Genomic DNA, 23,698 nt, shown 5'->3' on the forward strand with positions numbered 1-23,698 from the left:
CAACGTGGTCCAGATGCAGGTTAAAGAAGTCCTGCAGTTGCCAGGATTATTCTGATCTTTGGAGAATGGTTGACCTAGGGTCACAAGGTGATATTTGCAGAAGTAAGAGGGAACAGATTTTTTTTTTTTTTGGGGGGGGGGGGGAAGGAAACAAAGGAGGAAAGTTTTGGGACTGAGCCAAAAGTCCGAATAGCCTATAAGGCAGAGACCTAGGAGGGGCAGAGGCGGTGCCCAGGGCAGGATCCCAGATCCTAACAAGGAAGGGTTTCCTTACTAAGAAGGCTACTCTGTTCACACTCCAAGAATTTACCGCATAGGACAACTCAGCGAAACAAGCACCAAGGAGGCGGTAGGGCTTCGGCCTAGAAGGCATCCCAGAGACGAAGAGCGAGGGGCAACAGTGCCCCACCTTGTTCTCCCGCGGCGACCCCACCTTTCGGGTCCGGCGATACTCAGGGTGGCTCCCAGGACCTTTCCGGGATGGGCAGTGTCCACACTGTGGGCGACACTGGGATGGGTCTGAAAACAGTATCCTTCCCTCCTCCCTTCTCGATCCTCCCTCTCGGACAGAGTCCCGCGGCAATCTCGCTGTGCCAGGCAGGAAGCACCGGACGCGCAAGACTCTAGCGGCCTAGGGCCTCCCACCTGCCCAGCCCGCCTCTACCATCACTTGCTACCGCCGAGGGCGGGGGTCCACGGAGGAGCTAGGTCTGACCCCCGCTGGGCCGTCCAATCGCCTCTCGCGGATTTCCCTCCGCTGGCGCGCGGCGGCGGCGCGTGAGCTCGCGCGCGGGCTCGGGGGGCGCGAGCCCGGGCAGCGCGAGCCCCCGCGCGCCGGGAGTGGCGCATGCGCGGCCGTCCTGCGAGCCCGCTGAGGCGAGCCGAACCGCGGCGGCGCCGGGAGCAGAACAGCGGAGCTGTGAGGGACCGAGCGGCGGCGCGGGAGCAGCGGCGACGGACAGGTGGAGAGACCTCGCCCGCGCCTCCCGGGACTGCTGGGCCGCTCGCGGGAGCCTCGCGGTTCGGACGTGGCGGCGGCGGCATCCCGGACGGCCTGTGAGGGATGCGCCGCCCACTGCCCCGCGCCGCCTGACCGCCCCCGCTTCGGCTTGCGGTGCGCCACAGCCGGGCCCGCGGCCGTCCCCGCCGCGCTGTCGCCCGGCCGCCGCGCCCGCGGGGCCGCGCCCGGCCCGGCCATGTGGACCCCCACGGAGGAGGAGAAATACGGCGTAGGTAGGTGAGGCTCCGGCCTGGCCACAGCAGGGGTCCCAGGGACGCGCCCTTGCTCTGGGCCCCGTAGCGGCCCCGCCTCGATTCGCGCCCGCGCGCTCCCGCCCCTGCCCGCAGGCTGCGCGGCCTCGGCGCGGGGCGGGCGCGGCGGGGGCGGCGGGGGCGGCGGGGCGTGTGGCGCTGGGGTGGGAGCGGGCCTCCGGGAGTGGGGAGGGCGGCAGGGGGCGCTGGCGGTGCGGCCTCGGCAGGTGCGGCGGGCGGGAGGGGCGGGCACGGTGGGCTGGGCCCCTGTGGCTGCGTGAGGTTTCTGGTGTGGGGTACAGGGCAGTTTTACCCAAGAAGCCAAATCCGGAGAGTCTTGTTTTCTGCGCACCCAATCTCAGTTTTAGCGAGTTTCTGCATCTGAGTTGCTGAGCCCGATGACTGTTTATTTTTTGGACTGGAACCTTTCAAATGGATAAAAAACGTTGACATCATTTTTCCAGTTCAAAATTTTGTAGACATTTGACTGCAAGTGTTTGGTCTGTTTTAATTTGTTCTGCATTCAGTATTAGAAATAATTACTTTACACTGGGAAGTGTTTTTGGACATGTCTCAATGTTACGTTTAGTGTGTATATAGTACGGTGTCGTTAAAAACAAAAACACCAACAAACCTGTTTTCAGGTGAGACTGTTATTCATCTTAGAATCCTCTTTTTATCTTACAAGTGTTAAACTCCAGAAGCTAAATGATTCTTGTAACATTAAACTTCTTTAAAAAGAATGAATATTTAATAATACAAAGGGTTGAATGTTAGTTTTCCTTTTAATAATGCTAGTGTTTTGTGGCAATAACATGATAGAGCTCAGCCACAATGCATTATTGTAAGTCCTGTGCCATCTTATTGGGTTAAAAACAGATTTAAAAGGTTGAGTGTACAGGTTCCCCTACCTCCCAACTTGTAATGGAAAACTATGGATGGGGAAATCTCTCTAAACATAGATTTTTATTTCTCATGTTTTTTTTCACCTCAGTTCAATCAAGATTTAACTCACAATTCACTACGAAATAACTTAAAAAAATTTTTAATAAGAAATTTATTGTCAAATTGGTTTCCATACAACACCCAGTGCTCATCCCAACAGGTGCCCTCCTCAAATGCCTATCACCCACCCTCCCCTCCCTCCCACCCCCCATCAACTCTCAGTTTATTTTCAGTTTTTAAGAGTCTCTTATGGGAGCGAAATAACTTTTTAAACTGGCAGTAGTAACAAACATTTAGGAATACAATCAGGCAAGTTATGTGAAAATTCAATTTATTGAAATTTAAGGACCTGCAGAGAGATCTTCTATGTTGGTATAAAATCCTGTTTTGAAAGGTAACTTTCTAAAGTTTTTAATTAGCTGTGCTACAATGGCATGATAGTATGCTAGGATGGAAGCGATAAAAGAAGCCCTAGTGCTTGAGTCTGTGTTGAGAAGGAATTGGGAAATGATGCAAAGAGCCGGGATTCGCCTCTGGGGACATTTTACCTTTTGTCTTAGTTCTCTAAATACTATATATATATATATATATATATATATATATATATATATATATTCCATGAAATGAAGAGTTGATGGTTTATCTTCTCCATAACTTGCTTTCAGAACTGCTGAACTAGAATAACAAATAATTGATGTGAAAGTGGCACCTAAGTGACAATTCCTTCTGGGAAAGAATCCTTGAGTAGGAGAGTTAGCAGATTTCTGAGTCCTGGCTTCTCTTTACTGGTGTTGTGGGCAAGTTAACATCATTTTCTTAATGTGTAAATTGGGGATAATATTTACCTACAGGGTTGTGAAAATCAAATGAAAGCATACCAGATGCTGAATAAATGTTAATTTCTTCTTTTCCCTGTAGTACTCAGAGTAATAATAATACCAGGTATTTCCTCTGATGTGTTAGTTTTTAGAAGGACATAGTGCAGGATAATCAAGATAGGCATATGTGAATCTCCAGGCACTAGGATTTGGTGTGTGATTTAATCAGGAAGATGGAATGAAATTCTTGCATTCTTAGGACTGTGGGTTTAGCTTTAGAAAAATGGTTATTTCCTGTGGAGAGGACACAGCATTGGGCACAGGGAAGGACCTAAATGCTTTGTAAATGAGAGATGTTGTTATTCTGAAGACATTAACAGTTGTGATTTAGCGTACTTTAGATGCTTTTCCTGCCAAACAAGGCATCTCTTTTCCTACTTTCTTTCACAGCTTTGTTCTACTGTCCCTTCCTCAGTTATGGTCTGAAAGTTCTTGTAGAAATTGTTCAAAACTCAGGGTACATCTCTTTCCGTAAGCACGTTAGGATACACTCTTAGGCTTTTTATTTAGTAAAATCCGGTTCAGCCTATAAAGTAGCTTAAATGTTATACTTACAATAAGAAAAATAGTCAATCAAAAATAGTGTGTTAGCTGCATTATTTAATTGCTAGTTTGAAAATCTATTATCATTATTCCTAGGAGGTAGTATTTTGAGTTTCAGCTTTGATTTTTATGACCAACTTGGAGCATAGGTTTCTATCTCTGCTTGCTTTGCTAATCCATAATCCTTACAGCAAGGAGGGAAAACTTGTACCTACTCCCTACCAATTTGGAGAAACTGCTTGGATGTTAGTGAGGGGAAAAGTCCCCTGTTGCAGCATTGCAAAGGATTTTTTTTCCATTGCAGCTATTCATCTGTATTTGACATTGGTAAGGTGTTTGAGATTCTGTAGAAACATTTTACTTTAGCTTTTTTTTTTTTTTTAATACAGGAATTCTATACAGGTTACAACATTTTCAAATTATTCGATTTATTCACCTAGAACTAGGTGATAAATGAGCTTCTATTCATTGTAATATTCTGTGGTTGACTTTAGAGGAAGAGGAGAAAACTGTTCTTTTTTGAGGTTTAGTCTTCGGTCAGTCACCGTGTTGCTAGGGATTCTTACTTAATGTTATACCATATAGAGTCCCAGAGCCGTTCTAATGTTATCTTCATCATACAGATGAAGAAACTGGATCTCAGAGGTGGTTAGTCCTTTTTTGCCCTTCAACAATTGAATATTCTCCTTATTTTTCTTCTTGGCAATGGGCAATATTTTGTGATACACTTGGCTTTTTTGCTATCCTTCTTTAGTATTGAAGGGCTGTTTTTTACTGAACCCGTTAGCCATGTTTTGACTCTTTATGTCTCTTTCCCTCTGAGATTCTGTTTTCCTTTCTGTTGCCATGAATGCTTAGAAAGCCCTGTATCTTTCCATTCTTTATTTTACATTTCCAAGAAGCTTCCTCTTCTAAAATGCATTAGGTGAGAACAATCCACCTATTTTTGTGAAATAGTTGTCTTTTCCCATGTTGGTGGCACCCAAACTACCCAATATAGAAACCAAAGATCAAGAAAATACTTTTCTCATCCTCTGACAGCAGCAGCAGCAAACACTGATAACAAAACAAGAATGTTTATAATTAACTTCTAAAATAGAATAGCAGCAAAAGTTTGAATACATATGTACTAGTTTGTCATCTTAGGGCTGGAAGCTTGCCTCAGGTCATTATCTTGTTTATTCTGCTGTCATAAGGTAATTTTTTTTTTTAATAACTCAGGGCATTTGTTGTTTATTTCCTAATCCACACTTAGTAAATAAACCATAACAGTTTTTCCTCATCACCAACCAGAATACCTGATATTTTAGTTTTGTAATGTTATATTTATTTTTATCTTGTATAAAAAGTAATTCATATTTTCTGCCTTATTTTTACCAGATTTCCTTTTGCTTGATTTTTCCCAGATAGAACAAAAAAACACTTTTTAAAAAAAGCCCTGGGTCCTTAAAAGAAATTTACCTTGTAAAGATCCTGTGGTGCAGAGGCATCTGAAGGCGGAGAAGGAATAGGTTGATGAAACCAGATTGGAAAGAACCAGTGATCACAAAATTTCACTAAATCTGTTGGTAAATAGGCTAAAATAGGCTACAGTTCAGTGAAATAGTGCAAAGGCAGTGGGCTTTTTAGTTACTTGTTCCATGAGGGAATCCCAGTGTTTGAAACCTCTGTAAGGGCCCCATACCTCTCAGAGGTAAAGGCATCTACTAGGGATAGAGAATATATCATATACCCAGGACTTTATTTTGTTTTAAAAAATGAGGATGTGCTTGATGTTTTATGATTGGGGTTTAGTGTTTACACGGAGCTTCCACATTATGATTCTACTTGAGCCTTACACCATAATATGTCCTCTCCCCTCTTTTTGAAACAGGTGGGAAAGAAACTAGCTGAGAGGAGTTAGGGACTGATCTAGGGAATTTAAGTCAGTTAGTGCTGAGTTGAGATTTGAACGTAGAACTTTGGGAGTCTAAGCCACAGCTTCTTTTATTACATCATGTTGCTTCTGAAAGGACTTTGTCAGTAGCGTATATCTGTGGCTCAAAAGATAAGGCATTCTTGTGGTGCCTGAGTGGCTCAGTCGGTTAAGTGTCTGACTTTGGCTCAGGTCATGATCTCACAGTTCGTGGATTGGAGCCCATGTCGGGCTCTGTGCTGACAGCTCAGAGCCTGGAGCCTGCTTCAGATTCTGTGTCTCCCTCTCTCTGCCCCTCCCCTGCTTGCACTCTGTCTCTCTCTCTCTCTCTCAAAAATAAATAAACATTAAAAAAAAAAGACTATATAGTATTTATTGTTCTGCTTCTAATTGTAAAGATTTGCACTGGTAATGAATACACATTTAGGACATGACAAGTCAGAAGGCACGTTTTTAAAGAGCTCTGAAGGATATATTCGCTTTTTTAAAGACACTATTAGCTGAGAGGAAAGAAGTTGAGTTTGGCAAATATTTATTGAGTGCCTTTTCAAACCAAGAGGTCTTTGTTTTTTTTTTTTAATTTTTTAATGTTTGTTTATTTTTGAGAGAGAGAGACAGAGTATGAACGGGGGAGGGTCAGAAAGAGAGGGAGACACAAAATCTGAAACAGGCTCCAGGCTCTGAGCTGTCAGCACAGAGCCCGATGTGGGCCTCGAACTCACAGACCGCGAGATCATGACCTGAGCTGAAGTCGGACACTTAACTGACTGAGCCATGCAGGTGCCCCAAGAGGTCTTTGTTTTGATCTGTAATTCTGTAAAGCAAACAGGAAATAGCCAACAGGAAATTGTCAACATTTTGTTTTAATGTTTATTTTTGAGAGAGAGAGAGAGCGCACGCACACACACACACACACACACACACACACACACACGGGGGAGGGGCAGAGAGAGAGGGAGACACAGAATCCAAAGCAGGCTCCAGGCTCTGATCTGTTAGCACAGAGCCCGATGCGGGGCTTGAACCCACAGACTGTGAGATAATGACCTGAGCTGAAGTCAGACACTTAACTGACTGAGCCACCCAGGTGCCCCAACATTTAAAAAATACATTTTTTTTAAATGCTTTATTTATTTTTGAGAGAGACAGAGTGCAAGCAAGGGAGGGGCAGAGAGAGAGAGGGAGACACAGAATTGGAAGTAGGCTCCAGGCTCCGAGCTGTCAGCATAGAGCCTGATGTGGGGCTTGAACTCACAGACCATGAGATCATGACATGAGCTGAAGTCAGATGCTTAACCGACTGAGCCACCCAGGTGCCCTACCGCTTAATAGAAAAGTCACTATGCAACAATATTCTGTAGTCTATTCAAATATTACAGTTCATTTTATCATGCAGTGTTAAGGGGTGCCTGTGTGGCTCAGCGGGTTGAGTGTCTGACTTCGGCTCAGGTCATGATCTCGCGGTTGATGAGTTCGAGCCCTGCCTCGGGCTCTGTGCTGACAGCTTAGAGCATGGAGCCTGCTTCGGATTCTGTGTCTCCCCTTTCTCAGCCAACTCCCCTGCTCATGCTCTGTCTCTCTCTGTCGCAAAAATAAGTAAACATTAAACAAAAATTATCATGCAGTGTTAAAAGAGAATGTGCTTTAGAAACATTAAACTAAGTTGTAAACATGACACCTTTTTCTGTTTAGCAATTTTAGACATATTTGGAAACATAACAGTCTCAAGATAATGGTCATTGAGGTTTGAGGTTGAAAGTACTTTATATATATTCATATCATGTTTTTACATTGGTGCTAATTTTAATTTTTAATAGTTTGTATTTTGAATCTTTCTTTTGAAATCTGTGTCTTTATTCTTGATGATAAGAATGATCTGAAATTATTCCCAGTGTGTAAGCATTATTGGATATGCTATATTAGGGTTTTAATTCTAACATTATGCTTTTACTCTAATGAACAAACCTGTTTATGATTTTGCTCTCGACTCTTGCATAACCCCTTTTGACACATTTTGTATGGAAAAGCAAGATTTTTTTTTCACATAAAGCCTCAAGGAACTTAAAAAAGTCTTCAAAAATACATTGCCATATTATTTTAGCTGTGGTCCAGGTACTTGCAGTTAATTTGCTATATCACACAGTAGGATACTCTAGTAGAAATAATTACTATGTTGGGAAATGTCATTCAGAAGCTTCCTGTTTTCCTACTTTTCTGCAGTGGAATAAAATCGCAGCCTCCTGCTTCCATCTGTTTCTCCTTCTCTCTTCGAAACTCATTCATGAGCTCTTACTCACTGGTGAGTGAGAACCAAAACTGATGGAAGAATTAGTGTATAATGAATGCAGAACTTTGTATTATAGACTTAGTAACATACCTCAGATAGATGTGCATTTGGCCTTTATTCAGATTCATCTAGTGAAAAGCCCTAACCACTTTTTGGGACAGCCCTATTTTATTGTTTAGAGATCTGTAATTCGAACATTCTTCCTTACTGAATAGACTCCCTATAATTTCTTAGAAGTCTGTGTTCTGTGCCTATATTTAAATAATTTGCATCATAGCCCTTCAGTAGTTTATAACATTTTAGAATTGTAAGGCATTTTAGAGATACATGGGTTTCAGGCTCTAGAACTAAGTAAGTCTAGTTGGAATAGCTGACATTCATTAAGTGATTAAGTGTTTACCACATGCCTAGCACTTTCATGTTATGGCTCAAATTTGCTTTTCAGCCTCATCTGCTGACCTACTGGTACTTTATAACTTAGTGGAACTGAACTTTCACCGAGTCTTTCAATCTCGACTTAATTATACTAGTGCTGTCATGTGCCAGGACTATTTGTCACCCATTAAGTACTTGTTATTTACTGCATCATGTCTCATTCATATTATTCTTTTTATGTGGGGTCTTTTACCTCCTCCATCTCTCAAAGTTTCTCCTGCCTAGCTAAGCTCCTTTCATATATTGTTATCTTTGTAAATCTTTTTAGACCCTTGACCCTCTCTTTCTCCAATTAGATAGATTTTGTTTTTTTAAGTTCATAAAACTTCGTACCTTATAGTGGTATATTTATTTTGTCCTCTTCCACTAGACTAATGTGTTTCCAATTTTTTACTATGCCCTACAATAAGAAGTACATTTAAAGTTGCTATCTCTGGGGTGCCTGGGTGGCTGTAGGTTCGGCTAAGTATCAGACTTCAGTTCAGGTAATGATCTTGCTGCTCGTGGGTTTGAGCCCCACATCGGGCTCTGTGCTGACAGCTTTGAGTCTGGAGCCTGCTTTGGATTCTGTCTCCCTCTCTGTCCCCGCACTTATGCTCTGTCTCTCTCTCAAAAATAAATAAACATTAAAAACAAAATTGCTGTCTCTTGTGTATCTACACATACATAGACTTGTATACATATATATGAAAAAGTTAAAAGTTTTATGATATAGTACTGTGTACTTTGTACAGTGTACTCTGATATTTTCTGTTAAGTGAGAAGTATTGGTGGCAGCTCACTCAATGGATCTTGTGACCCATGGTTAAAAAAAACCACTGCTTTAGGCTATAAACTCTTAAAAGTAGGGATTGTGCCAAATTTATCTTTGTATTCTTGGCAGATATAACTCAGTGCCAGGCATGTAGAAGGTTTTAAAGCTTGATTTTTGGACTTTTGAGCTACCATCTCACACTAATTACTCATACTGAAGTTACAGCAGTTAAACCCTAGATTTTATTTTACATGAACTGAAGTCAAGTCTCTTCCATCCTGAACTTGTACGATTGATAATAAATATAAATGTAAAATTATTAGTTTTATTTAAAAAAGATTTTATATTTATTTCCATTACATTTCATCAAAGGGGAGCATATTTGATTTGCCCCTATTGGTCCTAAGTTGGTAGGGGGCTAAACATATTTGGCTCAGCAGTACAGCCTGTCAGGTCTTTTTGAAGCTTGAATTTTCAATGTCACATATTATTTTTTTTTTTGAACCTTTATCTACCCAATTGACAAATTTGTTTTCTTTTTCCAAGTGGTTGGTAAAAGGGTTGAACAGAATCAGAAAAAAGTGTTATCTAGTGGGAAATGTCTAGTTTATAGACAAATATATTTTGCTATTTTGAACACAAATAATCGGAATGACTTATTGACATTTTATGAAATTGCCAGCTGTGCCACTTTTGTGAACCTATTCGTGTTTGGGATTAGGGTGGGCTCATAGCCAGATTGTGGTCCATAACCAAGGGGGAAAGATGTTGCTAAAGAGGTCTGTGTGGCCTTATATTTAAGTGTGGAGAACAAAGAAATTATAGCACTAGGAAGATGTTAAGTCCATTTTCATCTTCTGTATGAAATTTCATGTACATTTTATGTACAGGAGGAAGGGTGGCCCCAAACTTTTCTTGAGTTTTGTTTTTGACATTCTCTTCACATTCCCTATACTCTAGATATGCTGGACAACTCATCCTTTTTCCAGACAGGTTTATAACTGTCCTACCTTTGTCACTTTGCTTAGATTCTTATACTATGACAGGAATGCAATGATTATCTTTCTCTGCCTGGGAAATGCCAACTTAAAAAGCTCAAATGTCATCCCTTTGATGCCTTCCCAGCTCTGCTGGATATAAATAAGCACTGTTGCTTGCTCCTACAGCAGTTGGTACCAACCTTTGGTATGGAACTTATCCCTTTAGATGCTTAATTACATCTCTTTGCCTTGGGGAATTAAGCTTCTCTAGGACAAGGAACTTTATCTTCATGTTTGTAACCCCAGGACCTAGCAAATAGTGAGTGATCAATAAATGCTTAATTAGGATTCCAATCTAGTGAAGAATTTTATTTTGCTTTGTTAATCCTTATAGTATTTTATTTTTTTCCCAGTAAAAACTTTTAGTTTTATTAAATAATAGTTAAGAAAATATATGCCAAAAGGAGCTATGTTTTAAGTAGTGCTATGTTTTAAGTCAAATGCTATGAATCATTACCTTTCACTGATCAAGTGACCTTCAGGGTGTTTTACCTCTACAGAAGCCTTCTCCTTAGTTCTATAACAGTATGTCCAAGATTGTTTATATAAAACTAAACCTTAATGAAAAATAATTTCTTTCCTCTCTTAATATTCTTTTTTTAAAAATAATTTACATCCAAATTAGTTAGCGTATAGTGCAACAATGATTTCAGGATTAGATTCCTTAGTGCCCCTTACCTATTTAGCCCATCCCCCTTCCCACAGTCCCTCCAGTAACCCTCAGTTTGTTCTCCATATTTATGAGTCTCTTCTGTTTTGTCCCCCTCCCTGTTTTTATATTATTTTTGTTTCCCTTCCCTTATGTTCATCAGTTTTGTCTCTTAAAGACCTCATATGAGTGAAATCATATGATATTTGTCTTTCTCTGACTAATTTCACTTAGCATAATACCTTCCAGTTCCATCCACATAGTTGCAAATGGCAAGATTTCATTCTTTTTGATTGCTGAGTAAAACTCCAGTGTGTGTGTGTGTGTGTGTGTGTGTGTGTGTGTGTGTGTATACCATATCATCTTTATCCATTCATCCATCGATGGACATTTGGGCTCTTTCCATACTTTGGCTGTTGTTGATAGTGCTGCTATAAACATTGGGGTGCATGTGTCCCTTCGAAACAGCACACCTGTATCCCTTGGATAAACACCTGGTAGTGCAATTGCTGGGTCTTAGGGTAGTTCTATTTTTAGTTTTTTGAGGAACCTCCATACTGTTTTCCAGAGTGTCTGCACCAGCTTGCATTCCCAATCCTGATAGTATTTTTTTTTAATTTTTTTATTTTTATTTTTTAATATTTTTTCAATATATGAAATTGATTGTCAAATTGGTTTCTATACAACACCCAGTGCTCATCCCAAAAGGTGCCCTCCTCAATACTCACACCCACCCTCCCCTCCCTCCCACCCCCCACCAACCCTCAGTTTGTTCTCAGTTTTTAAGAGTCTCTTATGCTTTGGCTCTCTCTCCCACTCTAACCTCTTTTTTTCTTTTTTTTTTTCCTTCCCCTCCCCCATAGGTTTCTGTTAAGTTTCTCAGGATCCACATAAGAGTGAAAACATATGGTATCTGTCTTTCTCTGTATGGCTTATTTCACTTAGCATTACACTCTCCAGTTCCATCCACGTTGCTACAAAGGGCCATATTTCATTCTTTCTCATTGCCACGTAGCACTCCATTGTGTATATAAACCACAATTTCTTTATCCATTCATTAGTTGATGGACATTTAGGCTCTTTCCATAATTTGGCTATTGTTGAGAGTGCTGCTATAAACATCGAGGTACAAGTGCCCCTATACATCCTGATAGTATTTTAAAAGTCAAGCTATAAATCTGATAATATTTAGTTGTTAGAATTTTGTGCCATCATGAATACACTTTTTTCCCCTCTTAGCCTTTCTATTTCTTGAGCCTGTTAAGAAGGTTTACTGCTGAGTTCAAATGACTGACTTTGGGTGGCAGCCTTAGAATTCCAGTATGAATCCATTTCACCTAGAATTTCACAGTTATCACAACAATGATTCAGAAGTCTTGTAGCAGGTAATTGGGTGTAGTTTGAAATTACCCCAACAATTCTTCTTTCATTTGACATCTTTGGGGAAGCTGTGTTTTGGATGAGTGACTTTTCCAGAGAACTCAAGGTTAAACCTTTAAAAGCACCAAGAAAAGATTTTGTCTTTTTTTTTTGTTGTTGTTGTTGGAATTTTTTCTGAAATGTAATGTATTCTTCCCTGTATTGTGAATTCAGTATGTGGAATACATTTAAGCTTTCTCTTTTTCTGTGTAATAATTTTCCTTTTGAGTACGTTATATATGTATGTTCATTAGAGAAATGTCAGTAAATATAGAAAAATACACACAAAAAGAAAATAAGGATGATATCTTACTTTTGGTACCCACACATAACCCTCTCAACATATTAGTATATCTTTCTAGTCTTTTTCTATAAACACATTTAAGTAGACATTTTTAAATAAATTTAAGGCCATACTGTATATATTGTCCTATAATCTTTTGTTTTAAATCTATTATGCTATGAACCTTTTCTTATGTCTGGCATGTTCATTGTTTTAATGACTGCTGTTCCATAATATGGATATGCTATAATTTACCTAGCCTCCTACTTCTAAACAGTTGGTTGCTTGAAAGTAACTATTGCCAGGACAGTGAGGGTTCTTATTTCTCTGTACCCTTGTCAGCTTAGGACATTATTTCCTCCACAGATTTGCGTTTTTCAAAAATTTAAAATTGATACATGCTTGAAAGGAATAAATCTTTAAGCATTGCAAAAATAAAGTGTTCCCTATTGCCAGTTCAACTTCTTGGGCATCAGTTATTTAACTGAACTTTCTGACTATTTGATATTATTAATAGAAACAAATGATTATGATGCTAATACAGTGATACTTGTTTACTTCCTCACTGAAATCCCTAATTCCACTTAGTGATTCTCTTGTTTGCTCCTTTTCTCATCTGATTGTGATGCTCTTAGGGAATTTGGGGTGATATGTGGGACTCTGACTCACTATCAATGACTTGAAATATGTATTTAATTTTTTTGTATCTCTGTACATTCCTTTTCTTGGTAGATACTTTGAGTATTATCCTTTTCTTTCTCTTACTGGTTAGCCATTCATTGTTGTTCTGTTTCTTTCCCCAGCTATACACTTGCAAGCTAGAACTGAATTGAACTTGTTCAAGGGAAATTGGGTGATCAACTGTGTGAAGAACTAAAGTGGCTTCTCTCTTTTTTGGAGTGAGATTCAGTGCCTTTATGATAGATTCAGTCCTGCTGAAAGAACTTTCTGACTCATGGTCAAGGTGGGGCTCTATAGGAAGGCTCATCTTTGGAACAGAGGCAATGCTGTGAGAGTGATAGAACCTGATGCATATTTGGTCTGTGCAGAGGGCACTTTCCCTGTGAATGGATGTTATAGACATGACATGACCTGGTAGTGCTGCAACCATTTTGTTGTCATGAGGAGAGCTAGGAAGGAGGGGTTTTGTTTTACTTTTAGGTCTGGGAAAGGGATTAAAAAGCATTATGGTTTGAGGGAAGGAACCTTTGGAAAATAAAATCTTTTGATACATTTAAACATTGAAATATTAAACAATTTTTTAATGTTTATTTTTATTTTTTTAATATGAAATTTATTGTCAAATTGGTTTCCATACAACACCCAGTGCTCATCCCAACAGGTGCCCTCCTCAATGCCCATCACCCATCCCCCCCTCCCTCCCACCCCCCATCAACCCTCAGTTTATTCTCAGTTTTTAAGAGTCTCTTATGGTTTATTTATTTTTGAGAGAGAGAGAGAGAGAGAGAAAGACAGCATGAGCAGGGGAGGGCAGAGAGGGAGGAAGACAAAGAATCCAGAACAGGCTCCAGGCTCTGAGCTGTTTGCACAGAGCCTGATGTGGGGCTCTGTACCATGAGATCATGACCTGAGTCGAAGTTGGATGCTCAATGGACTGAGCCACCCAGGCGCATATTGAACATATTGAAATATTTAAGCTCTAATGAGACAGTGGTATATGACTATAAGTAATGATACTGTGTTTGTCCCACAGAGCACTCATTGTTTTTATTGATTTGCTTTCTCAGATGCTGTAGCAGGTTTCTGTGTTAGTAATGATCTATTTTAATTGGTCAATTCTTTACCTCAATATTTAAAAATTATTTTTATTATGGTAAAATACATTTTACTCATTTTAAGTGTACAATTCAGTGTCATTAAATACATATAATTTTTGTATAATCATCACTATTCTTTATTTCCAGACCTTTTTGATCATCTCAAACAGAAAGTCTATACCTCTCCCTACATCTCTTGGAACCCTTTATTTTACTTTGTGTCTCCATGAATTGGACTATTCCAGAAACTTCATATAAATAGAATCATACAGTATTTGTCCTTTTGTTCCTGGCTTATGTTACTTATAGCATAAGGTTTTCAAGGTTCATTTGTGTTGTAGCATATTTCAGAATTTCATTTCTTTTTATGACTGAATAATATTCCATTTTATGTGTATATATGACTTTTCTTATCCATTCATCTGTTGATGTACAATTGGGTTGTTTGCATCTTTTGGCTCTTGTGAATAAAGCTGCTGTATGAACATTGGTGTGTAAGAACACTTAGTGTGCAGGAAGAGTCCTTTTCTTTTTTTTAATGTTTGTTTTTGTTAGCGAGAGAGAGAGTGCACACATGCATGTGCACAAGTTGGGGAGGGGCAGGGAGAGAGGGAGGGAGACAGAGGATCTGAAGCAGGCTCTGCGCTGACAGCAGAGAGCTAGATGTGGGACTCAAACTCATGAACTGCTAGATCATGACCTGAGCTGAAGTTGGATGCTTAACCCAGGTGCCCCTTGAATCCTTATTTTCAATTCCCTTGGGTATGTACCTAAGCTTGGAATTGCTGGATCAAATAGTAATTCCATGTTTAACTTTTTGAGAAATTGCCAAACTGTTTTCCACACCAGCTATGCCATTTTACATTACTAGCAGCAGTGTGTGAGGGTTCCACATCTCTACCAACATTTCTTTTTTTTAAAATTTATTTATTTAAATTCAAGTCTGTTAGCATACAGTGTAGTATTGGTTTCAGGAGTAGAACCCAGTGATTCATCACTTACATATAATACCCAGTGCTCATCTCAACAAGTGTCCTCCCTAATGTCCATCACCCACCTAGCCCATCCCCCCATCCAGCTCCCCTCCAGCAACCCTCAATTTGTTCTCTGTGGTTAAGAGTCTCTTACTGTTTGCTTCCCTCTCTTTTTTTTTTTAATCTTATTTTTCCTTCCCTTCCCCTATGTTCATCTGTTCTGTTTCTTAAATTCCACATATGAGTGAAATTATATGATATTTGTCTTTCTCTGACTTATTTTGCTTAGCATACTACACTCTGGTTCCATCAACATTGTTTCAAATGGCAGGGTTTCATTCTTTTTGATTGCTGAATAGTATCCCATTGTATATACATACCACATCTTCCTTTTTTTTTAATTTTATTTTTTATTAAAAATTAAAAAAAAATTTTATTTATTTTTGATTGAGAGACAGAATGCGAGTAGGTTAGGGGCAGAGAGAGGGAGACACAGAATCTGAAGCAGGCTCCAGGCTCTGAGCTGTCAGCACAGAGCCCAATTCGGGGCTCGAACCCACGAACCGTGAGATCATGACCTGAGCTGAAGTCAGGCGCTCAACCGACTGAGCCACCCAGGCGCCCCTATTTTTTAAAATTTACATCCAAATTAGTTAGCATATAATGCAACAATGATTTCAGGAGTAGATTCCTTAGTGCCCCTTACCCATTTAGCCCATCCCCCTTCCACAACCCCTCCAGCAACCCTCAGTTTGTTCTCCATATTTATGAGTCTCTTCTGTTTTGTCCTCCTCCCTATTTTTTTTTTTTTTTTCAACGTTTATTTATTTTTGGGACAGAGAGAGACAGAGCATGAACGGGGGAGGGGCAGAGAGGGAGGGAGACCAGAACCGGAAACAGGCTCCAGGCTCTGAGCCATCAGCCCAGAGCCTGACGTGGGGCTCGAACTCACGGACCGCGAGATCGTGACCTGGCTGAAGTCGGACACTTAACCGACTGCGCCACCCAGGCGCCCCTCCTCCTCCCTATTTTTATATTATTTTTGTTTCCCTTTCCTTATGTTCATCTGTTTTGTCTCTTAAAGTTCTCATATGAGTGAAATCATGATTTTTGTCTTTCTCTAATTTCACTTAGCATAATACCCTCCAGTTCCATCGATGTAGTTGCAAATGGCAAGATTTCATTCTTTTTGATTGCCGAGTAATACTCCATTGTATGTGTGTGTGTGTGTGTGTGTGTGTGTGTGTGTGTGTATGTGTGTATATATATATATATGTATATATATATGTGTGTGTGTATATATATATATACATATATATATATATATATATATATACACACACATACATACATACCACATTTTCTTTATCCATTCATCCATCAACGGACATTTGGGCTCTTTCCATACTTTGGCTATTGTTGATAGTGCTGCTATAAACATGGGGATGCGTGTGTCCCTTTGAAACAGCACACCTGTCTCCTGTAGCACATCTTCTGTATCCATTCATCAGTCAATGGACATCTGAACTCTTTCCATAATTTGGCTATTGTTGATAGTGCTGCTGTAAACATTGGGGTGCCTGTGTCCCTTCGAGTCAGCATTTTTGTATACTTTAGATAAATCTATTATTTTTTGAGGAACCTCCATACTGTTTTCTAGAGCAGCTACACCAGTTTGCATTCCCACCAACAGTGCAAAAGTGTTCCTTTTTCTCTGCATCCTTGCCAATATCTGTTGTTTCCTGAGTTGTTAATTTTAGCCCTTCTGACAGGTGTGAGGTGGTATCTCATTGTGGTTTTGATGTGTATTTCCCTGATGATGAGTGATGTTGAGAATCTTTTAATGTGTCTGTTAGCCATCTGGATGTCTTCTTTGGAAAAGTATTCGTGTCTTCTACCATTTCTTGACTGCATTATTTGTTTTCTTGGGTGTTGAGTTTGATAATTTCTTTATAGATTTTGGATACTAACCCATTATCTGATATCTAATTTGTAAATATCTTCTCCCATTCTGTAGGCTGCCTTTGAGTTTTGTGGATTGTTCCTTTGCTGCGCAGAAGTTTTATCTTGATGAGGTCCCAGTAGTTCATTTTTGCTTTTATTTCCCTTGCCTCCAGAGACACGTCTAGTAAGAAGTTGCTGTGACCAAGGTCAAAGAGGTTGTTGCCTGTTTTCTCCTCTAGGATTTTGATGGTGTCCTGTCTCACATTTAGGTCTTTCATCCATTTTGAGTTTATTTTTGTGAATGGTGTAAGAAAGTCGTCCAGTTTCATTCTTCTGCATGTTGCTGTCCAGTTTTCCCAGCATCATTTGCTGAAAAGACTGTCTTATTTTCCATTGGATACTCTTTTTCTGCTTTGTAGAAGATTAGTTGGCCATACAATTGTGGGTCCATTTCTGGGTTCTCTATTCTGTTCTGTTGACCTGTGTGTCTGTTTTTGTGCCAGTACTATACTGTCTTGATGATTACAGCTTTGTAATACAGCTTGAAGTCCAGAGTTGTGATGCCTCTAGCTTTGCTTTTCTTTTTCAGCATTATGTTGGCTTTTGGGGGTCTTTCTGGTTCCTACAAATTTTAGGATTGTTTGTTCTAGCTCTGTGAAGAATGCTGGTGTTATTTTGATAGGGATTGCACTGAATTCATAGATTACTTTGGGTGGTATAGATATTTTAACAGTATTCTTCCAATCCATGAGCATGGAATGTTTTTCCATTTCTTTGTGTCTTCTTCAATTTCTTTTTTAAGCTTTCTGTGGTTTTCAGCATGCAGATCTTTAACCTCTTTTCACCAACATTTCTTACTTTTTTCATTTTTTGATAATAGCCATCTTAATGACTATGAAGTGGTATCTCATTGTGGTTTTGATTTGCATTTCCCTAATGATTAGTGATGTCGAGCATCTTTTCATGTGCTTATTGGCCATCTGTAGATGTTCTTTGGAGAAATATTCCATTGTATATATATGTCACATTTTGCTTATTCATTTTTTGTGTTTGGACATTTGGGTTGTTCATACCTTTTGGCTATTGCAAATAATGCTGTGGTGAACATTTGGCATATGAGTATCTGACTCCCTATTTCCAAATCTTTAGGGTATATACCTAGAAGTAGAATTCTTTATCATATGGTAATTCTGTGTTTAGTTTTTTGAGGAACCCCTATACTGTTTTTCATAGCGCCTGCACTATTTTACATTCCCACCATCCATGTTACATTCCCACCATCCATGTTACATTCCCACCATCCATGTGCAAGGATTCCCAGTTTCTCTATGCCCTTTGCCAGTACATGTTACTTTCTGTTCTTAAAAAACATATTTTTATTACAGCTATCCAGATGGCTGTGGAATGGGATCTCATTGTGGTTTTGATTTGCATTTCCCTAATAATAATGATGTTGAACTTCTTTTTATGTGATTATTGGCCATTTATAGGTTTTCTTTGGAGAAATGTCTATTCAAGTACCTAGCCCATTTTTTTTTCTTTTCCAAATTTTTATTTAAATACAGCTAGGTAACATACAATGTAGTATTAGTTTCAGGTGTAGAATTTAGTAACTTATCACTTACATACAACACCCAGCGCTCATCACAAGTGCTCTCCTTAATGCCCATCATCTATTTAACCTATCCCTCCTCTTCCCACCTCTCCTCCAGTAATCCTCAGTTTGTTCTGTATAGTTAAGAGTTCTGTTTCCTGGTTTGCCTCTCTTTTTTTCCCTCTATGTTCATGTGTTTTGTTTCTTAAATTCCACATATGAGTGAAATTGTGGTATTTCTCTGACTTATTTTGCTTAGCATAGTACTCTATAGCTCCATCCATGTCATTGCAATGACAAATTTCATTCTTTTTTTTTATTTCTTTGCCTGTTTTTAAATAGATCTTTTGTTGTTGTTGTGCTTCTTTTTATATTCTGGATATTAACCCTTTATCAGATACGTGGTTTGCAAATTTTTTTCTGATTTCATGGTTTGCCTTTTCACTCTTTTATACTGTCCTTTGATAGTATAAGTCCTTTGATACACATAAGTTTTTGTTTCTGTTTTTTAAAAATTTTTTTAATGTTTATTTATTTTTGACAGAGAGAGAGAGAGAGAGAGAGACAGAGCATGAGCGGGGGGAGGGGCAGAGAAAGAGGGAGACACAGCATCTGAAGTAGGCTCCAGGCTCCGAGCTGTCAGCACAGAGCCTGACGACGTGGGGCTCGAACTCACAGACTGTGAGATCATGACTTGAGCTGAAGTCGGACGCCCAATGAACTGAGCCACCCAGGTGCCCCAATACAACATAAGCTTTTAATTTTGACAAAGTCTAATTTATCTGTTTTCTTTTGCTGCCTGTACTTTTGGTGTCATAGCCAAAAAAAAAAAAAAAAAAAAAAATCATGACCAAATTCATCATGAAGCTTTTCTTTTGAGAGTTTTATAGTTTTAGCGTTTACATGTAGATCTTTGATCCATTTTGAGTTAATTTTTGTATATGGTGTAATGTAGGGTTCCAGCTTCATATTTTGGCATGTGGATATCCAGTATCCCAGCACCACTTGTTGAAGAGTCCTTCCCCATTGAATGGACTTTTAGCATCTTTGTTTGAAAATCACTTGACTATATATGTGAATCTCTACTTCTTTTTTTTTAAATTTTTTTTCTACATTTATTCATTTTTGAGAGACAGAGACAGACAGAGCACAAGTGGGGGAGGGGCAGAGAGAGAGGGAGACACAGAATCTGAAGCAGGCTCCAGGCTCTGAGCTGTCAGCACAGAGCCTGACAGAGGGCTCGACTCACAGACTGTGAGATCATGACCCGAGCTGAAGTGGGACGCCCAACCGGACTGAGCCACCCAGGCCTCCATGTGAGTGTTTACTTCTGAGCTCTGTTCAAGTATTTATCTGTCTTTATGCCAGTACCACATTGTTTGGATTACTGTAGTTGTGCAGTAGGTTTTGAAATCAGGAATTGAGTTCTCCAACTTTGTTTTTTCTCAAGATTGTTTTGGTTATTTGGGGTCCCTCAAGATTCTGTGTGAACTTTAGGATGAAATTTTCTGTTTTTGCAGAAAATGTCATTGGAATTTTGATAGAGATTGCATTGAATCTGTAGATTGCTTTGAGTAGTGTCATCTTAACAATATTCTTCCAATTAATGACCATCAATGTCTTCACATTTATTTTGGTTGTTTTTGTTTTCATATTGTTCATTGTTAGTACATGGAAATACAACTGATTTTTGCATGTCAGTTTTATATCCTGCAATTTCTTTTTTAAATTTTTTTTTTAATGTTTTATTCATTTTTGAAACAGAGAGAGACAGAGCATGAACGGGGGAGGGGCAGAGAGAGAGGGAGACACAGAATTGGAAGCAGGCTCCAGGCTCTGAGCCATCAGCCCAGAGCCTGACGCGGGGCTCGAACTCACGGACCGCGAGATCGTGAGCTGGCTGAAGTCGGATGCTTAACCGACTGCGCCACCCAGGCGCCCCTATCCTGCAATTTCTGATGAACTTCTGAGTTTATCTATTAACTCTGATTTTTTTGGGGAGGGGTATAGATTCTATAAGGTTTTCTACATATAAGACCATATCATCTGCAAAGAGAGATAATTTTAGTTTTTCTTTTCTAATTTGGATGCCTTTTGTTTCTTTTTCTTGCCTAATTGTTGTTGTTGGGACTTCTAGCATTATGTGGAATAAGTGAAAGCAGGCATCTTTGTCTTGTTCCTGATCTTAGGGGCAAGAAAAGCTTTCAGTATTCATCTTTGAGTATGATGCTAGTTGTGGATTTTTCTTATTGGTTATTTTTTCTTTAGCTTTATATTAATTTTCCATTTCACTTAGTCCAAACTATTACTTGTTAGTGGCCTTGCTTTGCATGTTTGTATCTATAAAAGTATGTATCATATGAATCTGGGCATTTAATCTCTTCCTTCTTCTCAGAATTCATGTTTCATTTTGCTGGTAGTTCTGTGTCCTTCCTCAGTCCCGATTCATTCTTTCTTACCATATTAGTTAATATTTAAGGTGAATATACTGAGAACATTTATATAATTTTAAAGAATAATTTATTTTTTAAATTCTTATTTATTTTTTAAAGAATAATTTAAATCTACACAAGTTAACATGTGGTTATTGTTGGAAAACTAGATGGTAGAGATGAATAAAACACAATTTATTTGGCCCTAATCTTACTACTCAGAGATATTTATATTATAGTTCCCCCTAGATTCCTCTAATCAAATGAAAATGATTTGAAAGTTGAATTTGAAGATAAGCTATTTAAATCTTCTTGAGTCAGCACATAAGAGTGGTTCTCACATGTACTTTCACTTAGGGATATTCTAGCTAATTCTTCACTCCATAGAGACTATGTAGTTTAAATCCCAGTATTGAAAGGAACTCATGCGATTGTAATGGTTGGAGATTGGTGGAAGCATTTTAAACAGATTTAATATGAAGATATAAGTGGATAGAAATTGTTGAAGAATAATTCATCCCCAAAAATGTAGAATTTGAAATGATTTTAGTTATGATTTGGCGGTGGAAGATAAAGATGGTACTGAGATTAACATGATACAAAGATTGGCAAGATAGTATCAGCTTTAGTTGTTATATTGAGCCTTTGGTATTAAGAGGGAAAGTTTCTTGGCAAGAGTAGAAGAGGAAGAAGTTTTTTTTTTTTTGAGGTAATTAAAAACATAGGTAGTAACATGAAATTAAAAGTATAAGTCTAACTGGCAAGTCAAGATACCTCATTGAATTTTTTTTTAAATTGATTCAGTATACATTTGTAGAAGATTTGGTACCTAGGCTCTGTGGAACAATGAAGGAAGAAGGCACAGGTCTATCTAAAAACCTTTAATCTGGGGGTGCCTGGGTGGCGCAGTCGGTTAAGTGTCCGACTTCAGCCAGCTCACGATCTCGCGGTCCGTGAGTTCGAGCCCCGCGTCGGGCTCTGGGCTGATGGCTCAGAGCCTGGAGCCTGTTTCCGATTCTGTGTCTCCCTCTCTCTCTGCCCCTCCCCCGTTCATGCTCTGTCTCTCTCTGTCCCAAAAATAAATAAACGTTGAAAAAAAAAATTTAAAAACCTTTAATCTGGAGGATTGTGAAAATTAGATTTGGGAAGTTATATTTTATGAAGGTAATAGTTGAAACAATGCCAGTAGACAGGAGTTTTTAGCTAAGAATTACATATTCATGGAATTTTGGGTCTGGAAGAGACCACAATGATGTAGCTCAGTCTTTATGTTTTTCTGATGGAATCAGCAAGGTCAGAGATGTATAGTGACTTGCTCGTGGTCACCCACTTTGGCTGGCTATTTAGGTCTTGAATTCAGATCCTGATTCCCTTTACAGGGTTTTTCTCCTGTATCACTCAATCTTGGGAAAAACAAAAAAAAACCCACATGAGAAGATAGGAATCAGCCTAGAAATATTTATCAGATGCCTGCAATGTGGCATCAAACATTCCTGCTTTTGAGGAATTTATTCAAAGGGTTCTTTTAATTATAATAGAAGTCCATCTCAAATTGAAGCAGAAGGGAGAATGTATTGGTTTATGGAACCAAAAAAGATATGAATGAATCTGGCCTCAGGATAGACTGGGACCAGGGCCTCAAGACATCAGAACCTCTCTGTCTCCCTCTTATATTTAGCATATGTCTATGTGTTAGATTCTTTTTTTGAGGTTATTAACTTTAAATTTATTCCTTTAATTATTGGGAAACATAGCTCCTGGAATCTCTGGGGTTACATATTTACAGTGCATGATGGAATAGGAAAAGAGTTATTTCCTGTTGGAAAGACTTCAGGGAATGAATGTTATGGCCCAGTCTACTTCACATGCCAACCTTTGGTTGAAGGGGGTCTGACTGACAGTCCCAGTGAATGACATAGAGTGGGGAAACTTTTGTAAAGGGTGAGGATTAGGAATGCTGGGCACACAGAACAGGAAGAAAACTACCGGACACACATACACATCATGCACACGCAAAACCATAGTAAATGTCAAATGTAGAAGTAGAATGTGCCACAGGAGTTCAGAGTCTGGGGACACCAGGAAATATTCCCAAGGGTGAAATAACTGAGTCTTGATGAGTGAATAGGATTTTTGTGAGCGAAGAGGAAGCATGAAGGGAGATTCAGCCAGTAGGAAACAGTGAGATATGACCTAGAGACTTGTGCAGGGTGTTTTTGGACAACTATGAATAGACCCAACTCCTGTGACATTGGAGAAGATTGGGAAGATGCATTTGGTTGATAGTGTGAAGGGCCTTGAATGCCAAGTTAAGGAGTTTGACCCTTATTCTGTGGCAGTGGGGAACCATTGAAACATTTTGATCAAGGGAAAAGATATTTTGGGAAGGTAATCGGAGGAGCAGAAGAGTGATTTTAGATCAGAAAAACTAGATAAAAGAATAATGGAATTTATTTCCAGAGGAACTAAGCAATACTGTTCCTAACATAGAAAACCTATAATAATTGTGAACAAGTCACTTAACTACTTCCTGTTTGCCTCATCAGTAAAATAAATATATCCATCTTTCCTTACTTG

The 23,698-nt window shown here is 39.3% G+C and overlaps 1 protein-coding gene across 13 annotated transcripts in view; it reads left to right on the top strand.

The window, feature by feature from the left end:
* Positions 1 to 846: 846 nt before the first annotated feature.
* The window catches only part of DOCK3 (dedicator of cytokinesis 3), a 585,953-nt gene continuing 563,101 nt past the window's right edge, over positions 847 to 23,698 (top strand). For all 13 annotated transcript variants that reach the window (XM_045492946.1, XM_045492954.1, XM_045492948.1 and 10 more), the window contains exon 1: positions 847 to 1,233. In XM_045492946.1, the coding sequence (XP_045348902.1) occupies positions 1,197 to 1,233 (37 nt within the window). In that variant the 5' untranslated portion in view covers positions 847 to 1,196. The remainder of the gene's footprint in view (positions 1,234 to 23,698) is intronic.

Source organism: Leopardus geoffroyi, chromosome A2 (genome assembly GCF_018350155.1).
Source record: "Leopardus geoffroyi isolate Oge1 chromosome A2, O.geoffroyi_Oge1_pat1.0, whole genome shotgun sequence".
NCBI classification, from domain to species: Eukaryota; Metazoa; Chordata; class Mammalia; order Carnivora; family Felidae; genus Leopardus; species Leopardus geoffroyi.